We start from the raw sequence: 12,406 nt of genomic DNA, 5'->3' as shown, positions 1-12,406 counted from the left end.
TGCGTTTGATTTGTTAGTTACCAAGGATGGGCCCCGAAAATGGATGTGCACAAGGTAGTATTATACTGGATAATTTAAAGAAGTTGACAATTAATAATTTTAGAAAATTAACTTTTATTTAAGAAAAAAATAAAATAGAAAAGAGAAAGAAACATGAATTGCCTGTTTTGCACATAATTTTAGATTTGGATTTGCCTGAAATGGATTTGCACATGGTAAAAATTATATAAATTAACAAAGAAGTTTTTTAGTAAATTTATTTACAATAATATACAATTAACTCAATAATTTAATATAGAATTGAATTATTTTAGCTGGATATCCATTGTTTTTTTTATCAAATTTTGAAAGAGTTTATCTCTTTGTGTGTGTGTGTATATATATATATATACACAGTCCAGTCACATTAATGTGACCACCTGTCACTGGAATGTTGAGCCATGCTGACTCCAGTGCCATAGCCAGCTGCGCTATATTACGCGTTTGAGGATATGTGGCACGAGCAACCCGATAGAGGTGGTCCCACAGATTCTCGATTGGGTTTAAATCCGGTGAGTTTGCTGGCCAGGTAAGTACGGTAAACTCATCCTTGTGCTCTTCGTACCACACACATACACTGTGAGCTGTATGACACCTCGCCTCATCCCGCTGGTAGATGCCATCATTCTGAGGAAAAATCATTCGCATGTAGGGGTGGACATGGTCCGCAAGGGCAGATGCGTACTTGTGCTGATCCATCGCTTCTTCCACAATGATGAGTGCACCCAGTGAATGCCAGGAAAACATTCCCCAAACCATAATGCTCCCTCCTTCAGCCTGGATTCTTCCGGCAATTGTTACAGGGTGTTTGCTTTCAGACGTTTCATGCCGTGTACGCCAACGTCCAGCTGTTCGATGGAGCATAAAATGTGATTCATCGGAAAAAGCCACCTGTCACCACTATGTGGACGTCCAGTTGCGGTACTGGCATGCAAATTCCAGCATTCGTCACCGATGAACAGCAGTCAGCATAGATGCATTAACTAGGCTTCTGAAGCGGAGGCCCATGCACAGCAACATTCGCTGAACCGTTGTTGAGGATACACACTTGGTAGCCCCTTGGCTCATCTGGGCGGTCAGTTGCTCAACAGTTGCACGTCTATTCACCCGAATGCATCTCTGTAGCTTTCCTACGCCTCTGTCATCTATAGCCCGTTGTGCACCGCATGTGCCAAGCCCCTGATTTTGGATAGTGCCATTTTACCATGAACGGTATACTTTCACCACGGTGGCACGCGAACAGTTCACAAAATTAGCCGTTTCCGAAATGCTTCCACACTTAGCCCGAAAGCCAACAACCATGCCCTTTTGGACGTCGGATAAATCGCTACGTTTTTGCATTATGCCAATGCTTGAAATGTTTTCCGATGTCCTAGGACATCCTTTATATACACTCTACTGTAATATGCTGCCACCTGCCTTCTGTGATTGGTTATTTCACGTTGACGTCGAAGGTAGGTGGTGGTCACATTAATGTGACTGGACTGTGTATATAAAGTGGGATAAAATAGTATAAACAAAGAAAATTGTTACGTAGAAGCGTAATATGAAGATTCCTTCGTTAAAATTAGTTGAGTATGATATAGCGAAGGAGGAAGAAAAAGAGAGCTTTTTATGTATCTCTCTCACATGGAATGTTCTATACCATCAATTCAAGGGTAATTGTCTAAACTAATACCATACTTGACACGCTTTGAAGACTTAGGCGTACATTTTGTTACATACCTTGTTTCAAGGCATATAACAAAATTTCTGAATTTGAAATTTCTTCAATTCTCCTTTAGATAAATAATATTTATACTTGCTGTTAACAAAAATTTCAGTACACTTTCTTTTAAGGACAACTTTAAGCCAATAAAAAAAAAATTGCTAAAATTTTTTTTAAAGCCTCTTAAGTCAAATGTTACGTGGCAGCAGAACAATTATAATATAGAGTTATAAATTTCTGGTATTTTACAACTTTTTAGCACTACCATTAATAGAGGCAATAATGCTAAGATTTTTCAACCCACCCTATTGTGCAGAGCAGTCTCATACTTTATTTCGTAAATTTAATCACAAATTAACAATTTAAATAGAAATAATGTAGGTTTATATATATAAAAAGAGGGAAACAGAAAAATCATAAATAGTATAATGCATTCTTAGTTTCAATATATTTGTATAAAGAAAGAATATAAAAAAATTCTGACCTCACTGAAAGATGTTTGTGAGTCTTCTGATTCATCAAAGTTTGGCACAGATATGTTATCACCTTTGAATTCATAATCATCACCTACAATTATAGTTGGTCTATATTGGTTATTCACTGGCAAATAATTCTACATGTAATAACCAAACCTTTTAACATAATTAAACACAATAAAGTGGTTTATTCATTTAAGAAAAGCTTAAAATATTACTTCATTTAACAACAAGGTTATACACTGTTAGGCAATTGCTAAGGAAGGATCATAATAGCAAAGATAGAAACCACAAAATTGAAGGTAGGAAAATGCAAGATACAGTAAGACGTGTTTTCTGTATGCAAATTTTGGGTTGTTGAACTGGTTTGTCACATCACAACGCTGACAAGGGATATTAAGGATTAGCAATTTTTTTATATGCCTTCCTAACATTATTTTGATAATTTTACGCATGGCCATATTATCAGCAAGCTAAAAAAAAAAACCAGATGTTTTCAAAGAGTTTGACATCCACCACAGTGTTTTTCCAAGGCTTAGGAAATAATAAAAAAAAAACTGGGATGTATAGCACACATCACATGGGAGATCGTGTTCCATGTAAGATGCCTGCGAAAGACAGATATAGTGTTATCAACAAAACTCTCTGCCGCAGTACAGCCAGTCAGGCACCAAATCAATTTCATGCTGCTACTGACAAGCGAATCTCCTGAAAAACTGTAGCCAGGCACTAATAAGCAAAAGGACTGCACAGCCACCAGCCTATTGAGTGCATACCATTGCAGCGCTAATGATATTCTACCGCCTCACGTTAGCTTGTTCTGTGCTGTTTTGATGTTTTTATGGACAACAATGCAACATGTCATCAAACAGTAGCTGTCATGGAGTATGTACAGAGCCAGAACATTCACCACCTCATATGGCCAGCACGCTCCTCTGATCTAAATCCCATTGAAAATGTATGGGATGCTTTGAGGAGGAGCGTTGCTGGTCAAGAATGCCCTGCAATAAACAAGGACGCCCTCATTTGTGCACTGACAGAGGAATAGGACAAATTGCTCCAACAGCTGCTGAATACTGTTGTGCAAATCAAGCCATGGTGCCTGGAAACTTGCATGACCCTTCATAGACTCCTGGACTCAGGTCACGGTGTTATCTATATACCTTCCATAGCTAGCAAATGTTATGACTTAGTTAATGCTATTATTTGACAATACAGAACTAAAAACCAACAACAGGTAAAGTACGTCAGAGCATAACACGCAAGATACAACAAAAATGATTTATTTTTTCATACTTATTATCATTTGTGTTGAATTTGGGGAAAAATTACAAACAAAAAGTTTCGCTGTTGTCTCTAAAGTTACAAATATTGGCACAAACATTCATTAGATATTGGAAGACTCCCAACCAAAATTTGTTTTGAATTGGATTTTATTTACTTGTGTTATCTATGCTAACAGGCTGGGTTCAATTTGGATTCTAAATTCATTATTATTTTAATCTGAATTTATTTCTTTTCACGGTGACTCGTGTTTTATTTTTTTTTAAACTGAAACTTGCTATTATTTTATAATTATCTATTTTTAAAGCTCTTATTGTTTTAGCATATTTTATTGATGAGCTACATAAACTTACATTTTTTCACTGTACTCTTACTTATAAAATTAAATTGTAAAAAAAAAATGCTACTATAGTTAAGGCTCATTAAACCCTTTTCGGGTGGGATGAAACCATGAGTGCTCGACCATAAATAAGAAATTACAATTTAAAGGTGAGACCCTTTTTTATAAGAAAGAACTCTTTCTATTCTTTGACTTTGTAAACAATTACTTTTAGTGCTAGAGTATGCATGTTGAGGTACTTGGTCAATCAGTTTGTTTATAAATGTCAGACAGTCGGCTTGCAGATTTGAAATACAGTGGAAAGTCGCGTATCCGGAATTAGTGGGACTTCCAGAAGTCCGGATAATAGATTTTTCTGTATAATAGACCTCCAAGGTAAACAAAGCTTAAAATGATCTAATAAACGATCTGAATCTAAGAAGCAAAAAATAAATAAACATTATTTTTTGAGCAATAATGCTTTAGTATTAGAATATCTAATCAATCAAAAATAAAATATTAGAAAAAAAAATTATTGCTTAAATTTTAAAAAACGATAAAAAATTTGACAGTTATGAAAATATTAACGCCATTTTGAACTAGAACGATTCAAGCAAGATGGCGAAATTCCCGTCATTCATTAAGGTGGGTAGGTGGAGGAGAAAAATTAATTTCCTCCCAATTGCCAGAGAAATATGCCTAAAGAGGAGATAATTCAACTTGAGGGCTGGGAAGTGACAAATTATTGTTTTCTCTCCAATCATTGGCTATCAATCAAGTGAAAAGGCGTGACATGCTGATCGCGTTCTCTTTACTTCATCTTGTATGACTGAGAGAATCTGATAAAAGAAAAAATGTTACCCCCTTTTGTCCCTACGCCTCCTAAATATTACAGGGAAGAACGAATGTTTCTCAAGGACATGTATCCTTTTAGACCTACTCAAATTTTTCATTTTGACTCTCCCTCCTTGTTAATGTTTGCCGCGTTTACCCTTTTCCAGGAAATGCCTCTTTTACTAGTCAGCTGTATAGGAAAGGAGAGGGGGCAGGGGATTAAGTTGCCCTTTTTGTAAACAAAACTCCCTCTCTTCCTTCATTCCAGAGGAGGAGCGTCAGTAACGGTCACTTGACGGTCTTGGTAGATCTTCTATTCCCCTTTCTGGTAATTTATGGGTTCAATGCAAGCAAGAAAAAGAGAAAGCGTGTCAATAGACCTATTCTTCTTTTCTTTTTAAGAGAGGGGAAGATGAAGAGATGTTTGTTTATTTTGATTGTTCAAAAGTGTTCGGGAAATCGACCCTTCCGGAGAAGGAACGTCCAGATATGGGACGTTACACTGTATTTATTATGTTACTTTCAACCCATGAACAACTAATAAAGTTACCTTTTATTTCCATGGAGATCTCTGACAAAACCTCATTTGCTTCATTGGATGAAATATCTTGAGAATGCTTAGAAGACGCCGAAATTGTACTTTCTCCACTGACACTGGGAAGTCGCTTTTTACCAAGCATAGCCACGCCCATCATTGGTTTCAGTGGCGTGCGAGACAGTTCCACTGGGGATGACTTGTTGTCAGGAACAAGAGGCAAAGTGATAGTTATCTGGGGTTCAATCTTTGCTTCCACGTAATAAACAGAGTTGGTGAAAGGAAAGTTCGAGATGCTGCTCGTCAAACTGCTGTTGCTGCTGCTTTTGGAGATGTTGACTTCTTCGTCCAAACGAGACGTCACACTCGGAGTCAACTCCAACTCAACAGTATTTTTATTACTGTTGAAGTCACAGTGTCTGTCAGTCGTATCTGCATGAATAGCTGGCATGAGTGCAATATCTGTTTGTACGCTGGAAGAAACTGTCACCACCTTCTTCTCCGTCTTGGGCGAGCTGAAGAACGACCTGACCAGCTTCGGGGACCCGAAGAACTTTTTCTCGTTCTGACGAAGTTTGTTCTCTTTCTGTTGTTCGATCGATTTCTTCTGCTCCTTTGCTTGTTTCTTGATTTTGAATATATTTTTTTTATCAACTTTAGGAGACGTTAGCTTTTTCATGAATTTTGGAGAATTGAAGAACTTGAAAGCCATTTTGGGAGAGTCGACGTCCGAGGAGGTCGCTTCGGACACGTCGTTTAATTCGCACGAACTCACAGAATTTCCACAATGTTCTGAATCTACGACGAGAGACGGCCGTGAAATCTTCGAGCCGGAATCTTCCGATTTAATCGAGTCTTCGGAGTTAAATCCAAAGCTCTTGAGTCGACTGCAAGAAGATAAAATTTTAGCCTTTAACTGATTAGAGTGGCCATACTGATAATGAAATTCATCAGAAACATTACCACCACTGGGTAAAGAGAAACCTTTATTGGATATGTTTTTATGGTCATACCTGGACGCAGACACATTTTCGAAATCACTGAAACTATTTTTAATATTTTGATTGAGGTTGATCGAATGGAAACTTTCCGAATGGCTCGCGGCAACCCTTTGTTCCGTTTTAATAGATTGGAGCAACTTGTTCTGATTGGACGTCGATTTGAGCTGATGCTGCGACACCTTCTTTCCTTCAAAAACTTTGTTGTACTCTCTGTCAAGCAGACTGAAGACTTTTTGCTCTCGGTGGGGTAAATTTATTTGTTTGTAGCGGTACCCCGTGTCTTCATTCCCCATTTCGTTGCTCAAAGAGTTAGAAAATTTACTCACAGCACCATCTGTTTTTGTAACCTGACTTTCAGAGGCACTCCTCTTGCAGCCGTAAGATTCATCCTTCTTTATCCAAGAACTATTCTGATCAGGTAATTTATTGGAGTTTCTCACTAAATAATTGTAGGAGTCCGATATTTTCGTAACGTATCTGGGAGACGACACGCTCTTCGACAGTTCTAATTTATTACCTCCAGTGCCATTATTTTTACTCAAATTTGTGTAAGAAACGGCCATTCTTGCAACGAGCCCCGGAGCTATTTCCTTCACGACAGGTTTCTGAGGTCTGCCCAAAGAGGACGTCGCTGCATCATACTCGGCGGCGAGGGCGCTCCTGTCCGAGGTCCTCAAACAAGCTCCCGTGGAATCATATTGGGGAGGATTTTTACTCCTCCCAATGGCACATCTCTTCTCGCCGTTTAAATGAATGTTCGATTCAATACTGCTGGATGTCACATTATACGATGACGAAATAGAGTTTTCAGAATAATTATTAATACTGCTTCCAGAAGAAAATGAGTCATTGAAAGGGTGTACACTTAGAGTATTCGATGATTTTGGAACTGTATTTTCTGTATTTCTATGAAACACAGATGAAGAGGAGAAATTACGATTGTTGTACTGTGGAACTTCGAGTTCTTCCTCAGCAGTAGGAACGTTCTTATACCCTGAGTAAGTTGTCTTGCCCCATTTCTGATTACTCAACAAAGACTCGTAGGCAAATGCATTTTTTTCACCCTCACAGGCAATGCGTCTCGTCAGTGTCGGACTACCATTTTCACTATCATCTGTTTCGCTGTAGAATTGATCTGAAAAGAAGTAATAACATTTATTTATTTTCATCTGCACTGAAGTAGAATCGAATACTTGGTAGAAATAAAATGATTATGAAAGCCAAGATAAATTAAGGTTGCTGAGCCAAAGGAAAGAAAAAAGTAATGCATGAGTACACAGCTGATTAACCAGGAGACTGAAGATTTCATTGGTTATTACTGAATTTAAAGCAAAGAGTGGACGACACCAGAGACAGTAGGGAAGGAAAATTAGCAGAATTTAATCATATCAGAAGTTGTCAAGAAAGCTAAGGGTAAATGTTTTCTAAAAATCGAGCTAAAACTTTTTTTTTAAAGGATTGATCTTATTTTATTGTACATCAATATAGTTGATATGGATATAATTGATTGATTTGATCTAATCATACTATGTTATGCCATGCTGTCCAATAACATAAAAAGTTTAACAAATATTTTCCAGAATGTTCTTTATTTTTAAATTGCCCTTATAATTACATCAAAAGTTCTTATCACATTTTTTTTTATATGATGAACATTTATAATTGTTTTCAATTTTATAACAATTAGACTTTTAGGATTTTTGAAAATGAAAATATTCCACTTAATTTTAACAGAAATGCATCAAAAAAAAGTGAGCCCTTAAGATTAAGACAGATTTTTATCTCTCATATTTTAAATATGAAATTTAGTATGAAGCAAAGAAAATAATCTTGTTTTGAAAGCCCTAACTTAAGGAAAACATTCCAAAAAAGGGGTGATCTCTTAAGATGGATATTACCTAAGTCCTAATTAGTAATCAACAATCCTGCCTCAGGGACTAATACTGAGACCCCCGTAACCTGAGGACATCTGCTGTTCTTAACATTAGCTTTGATCAATACCTACAACATAACATATATATGCTACTGTGAATGATCGAAATCGGTAATCGTTGACTTCCATGGACGAATGATGCAATCACATAATCACTTTGGTAAATGTCCAAAATATATACAAGTTCTATTTAAGTGCCACTGTTCAGTATGCCTCACATCACTGTCTTTTTTAAGGTCAAGTGACACTGCCCAGTATGCATTTAACCGGTACTCCGAACACTCATGTTTCTTCTTATCTATCCTCAGCAGATATTAAGAATATCGAATAAATATAATAATATCAACGAATAAATTAATATCAAATTGAATATAACAAATATTTCAGACATTCACTGACTATGTGATTGTTCCATTCAGAGGTGAAAGTCGACATTTCGGTCATTCAAGGTAACATATACATTAGACAGTAGTTTTCATAACTTAGTAAATAGAAATAATTTATGATCTCAATTACACTTTCAGAAAGAAATATAGCGCAGTAAAACATGATGATTGTCCAACTGTCTACATATTTGAAATTTTTATTTATTTATTTTATTTTTTTTGTTTGTTTCTGTCTAGATTTTGGCAAAAAAGGAGCAATAATTGCATTTTCTTTGCATTAGTTGATCATTATTAGAAGAAACAGAAAAAAAGAAGTTTCTTTTTTCTTTTTACATATAACAATTTTCAGATAGTTAAAAGTAATAATACAAAGACTTCAAAAGTACTAACTTGAGCTACTATCCGATTTCAAAGAGGTATAAGTAGTTACGTCCTTGTTTGGGTGGTATGCTATGGCAGCTAAGCTAATCTTATTCATCCAACTGAAAAAAAAAAAGCATACATATCAGAATATTATTAAACTAGAAGATATTTATTGAGAAAAAAGAAATAGTTTAATCTTATTTTTTTTTATAAAAATGAGAAACTGTTTCAATTTTGACAGAGTTTTAATGTAAACTTTTTATTTTATTAGGTATAAAAAGTTTACACAAAATCTGTGTTACATCCTTGTTTGGGTGGTATGCTATTGCAGCTAAGCTAATCTTATTCATCCAACAATAAAAAAAAACATATGATAACATCAAAATATTATTAAACTAGAAGATATTTATATAAAAAAATAATAATAACCACTCTGGGTTAGCCTGACAGCTAGGGGATTTTAACCCATAATCCGTCTGGGGCCGTTCAAAAAGTACGTACACAAAAATGGAGAAATTTTAACACTCCCCCCTTCGTACATAAGGTCATACTCCCCCCCCCAGAGTACATACATTTTATTAGTCTACCCCCTGTTTCATAAAAATTAAAATAATTATGTTTTAAATAAAATTAAATATTTATTTAAAATAATTTATTCGTCAAAGTCAAATTTAAATTTGATGTATGCTTATAGTGTACGTACTTCATATAATACCTCCCCCCCTCCCCATCCTACCAAACCGTGCAAAATAGCAAATCCCCTCCCCCTACGTACTTTTTGAACGGCCCCTCTACCACTGAGGATATTTTACATCATCACTGCGGTAGCTGCAAGCCGGATGCGGAACACGTATCGACCAGCCATCAATGGGATTTGAAGCCTTTTCACCTCAGTGGAAGGCGAACACTCTATCCCCTGAGTCCTCAAGGCTCAAATTGAGAAGATAATAAAAAAGACCTCTGAAAGGTCTATCGCGGCTCTGTCAAAAGGTATTTTATTTTATATCCGCCGTTGAACAGTCGACCCAATTTTGGTTTTATGACTACTAAAGTTCAACACCGTAGCCTTGTAATTTTGAACCCAATACAGAAGACAAGGAAGCTCCTGTATCAGTACCCCCAGACGAATGATTTGTTATGGGAACTTGGTGGACTTAGTGACTCGACAGATTTAACGTGCATCAGTCACCACTTACTGCACGGTGAGTCCTCGGCCGGCGGGGATTGAACCCACAATCTCTTAGACATGGACCCAGTGCGGTACTAACCAGGCTATCATGGCTCTGCCAAAAGGTATTCTTACATCTGCTGTTTTTCAAGAAAAAAATTCTGTTTTTTTTTTTTCCAAAGAAAAATGTGCATATTTAGAAGATAAACTGCATACAAATCGCTTACTATGATTACTTTGACAACTATAATTATTGTTGCTCACTATAATTACTACCTACTATAATTTATAATTTTGTTCCATAATTACTTTGAGCCTTAACTTCACCAGAAACTAAAGACAAATAAAAAAAAATTGCTACAACTTATTTATTTTTGATACATAAAAATTTCGACAAAAAAATTCAATTCCCATTATCTAACAAAAAATATTAATTCTTCAAATGTTTTAAGACATATCTAGCATAGAATTAAAAATATTGCATACTACGAGGCATAAAATAATCAAAAAGTGAAGTAACATTTCATTTAAATAAGTTACACATGGAAATATATACAAAATATAAAAATTTTTGGAATATTTTAATGATACAACCCCATTCCATCTTATTTAATGATTTTGTAACTTAATAACGAACTGTTAAGGGGAAAACAATATTTTCCAAACTTGAGAATATTTTAATTAAACAAATATCTAATTTTACTTTTCGATTTATTAAAAGTACATTTAAAAAGATGTAGCGTGTCTACCACTACCATTATTAAACATCAATTTTCTAGTACAGGGTGCGTAGACAGATTTTTCAACAAAAAATAAGCATTTTTAAGTACTTTTTAAGCTTTCAAAAAATATTTTTAATCACTTATAAAAATCAGAATTAGTATTTAAGCAGTAATAAAAATTATTTTTTTCTATTGTTTAAAGTTCCTAATTTATAAACATAAAATCAATGAAAGTAAAAAAACATTTTCAAAAACTTTACATAATCCATGATAAAACAACTAGTTTCTGATAAATATTGCAGAGAAAATTATGAAAATCATGCTTTTTTTGTAATTTAGAATGACAATCGATACCGCAAAAGAAAATTTCTTATTAAAAGATAGAAAATGAAGCACTTTTTACAAACCCCAAATAAAAAAACCACCTTTAAGGATTTTTTAAAAATGCTACGCACCCAGTAGTATGGTATCTAGTCTAGTATGTAAATCTAGACATGCTGACTCTATTCAATCTTGGGGTGATATGGGGGGGATGATCAATCTTAAATGGATGAAGTTTGACATTGTCGAAAGATAATCTACCCATGTCGGTGAATTGCGGAAGTGATCTGTACACTTTGATAGACGGTACATTTGACTTGCTATTTTTTACCGTGACATTGTCCACACTCGCCTGCTAATAGCAACGCAGGAGCGACAATGCACCCAACCTTGATCTTAATGCAGCTCTCACGATCAGTATTCAAAATCTGGTGATCTTAATACATCTCCCCTGGATTCTCGAGAAAACAGCAATGACTCAACTAAGAGGTATCCATATTCATCGAATTCTATCACAGATGAAATTCTGGTAGGGGGGGGGGGAGTACCATAGCGTGTTTACCGCTACAATTATTAAATAACAGTTCACTAGTATTTAAGACACTCTAACTAGATTCAATCTAGAGGTACCATCTGATGAATGAAGTTTGACATTGTCAGAAGATACTCTCCCCACAAAGATATCAAAATAAGTGAATATTTCCAATGACATACTTACTTTGTTAAATCTTTCTTAGACTCAGTTGCCAAATAAAAATTCATTTGTTGTCGACAAATTTTAAATGCACTGAAAAAGGAATCATAATTAAGATTATACAAGCAAAGATATGTACGCATGCAATTAGATACAATTTTCATTCAATACATACAATTTTTTTGTCTTGCACTCAATAACGGGAGAGACTACTGATCCAGGTAGTGATATGAGGCATTCCGCTTTTGTGTCCTAAAGTAAGAAAATAATTACTGCTGAATAGCTGAATGTTTTTTAGAAATAGAAAAAAAAATGGACACCTTTTTTATTTGATGAAAAAAAATTAAATTGATAAAAATAAAAACAAAACTTGGGATAACAAAAAAAAATAATAATAAGATCACCATTCTATTTTAAAGAAATAAAACTTCCATATGTTTCCAATTTTTTTTAACACAATTTTGAAAATTGAAAAGCATTATTTTTATTGACAATTTTTTAATTTTTCAAAATATAGACAGATCTTCTATTCAGTATGTCAGTCTAGAAAAATGTAAGATGTTTATGTAAAACTTATTTATTTTGAACCATATTGCAGTGAAATGTTTGAACAAAAAAAAATT

General features: G+C 35.0%; 1 protein-coding gene across 1 annotated transcript in view; it reads right to left on the bottom strand.

Annotated features, from left to right (window-relative positions):
• Positions 1-12,406, bottom strand: part of LOC107455582 (uncharacterized) — a 51,731-nt gene that overhangs the window by 10,970 nt on the left and 28,355 nt on the right. The window contains exons 16-20 of the mRNA XM_043042609.2: positions 11,959-12,035; positions 11,808-11,876; positions 8,906-8,997; positions 5,211-7,331; positions 2,232-2,314 (exon numbers count right to left, since the gene is read on the bottom strand). Coding sequence (XP_042898543.1) covers positions 2,232-2,314; positions 5,211-7,331; positions 8,906-8,997; positions 11,808-11,876; positions 11,959-12,035 — 2,442 coding nt within the window. The remainder of the gene's footprint in view (positions 1-2,231; positions 2,315-5,210; positions 7,332-8,905; positions 8,998-11,807; positions 11,877-11,958; positions 12,036-12,406) is intronic.

The sequence above is a fragment of the Parasteatoda tepidariorum genome, chromosome 9, assembly GCF_043381705.1.
Source record: "Parasteatoda tepidariorum isolate YZ-2023 chromosome 9, CAS_Ptep_4.0, whole genome shotgun sequence".
Classification (NCBI taxonomy): Eukaryota; Metazoa; Arthropoda; class Arachnida; order Araneae; family Theridiidae; genus Parasteatoda; species Parasteatoda tepidariorum.
This window is presented reverse-complemented; position numbering and strand designations above follow the sequence as displayed.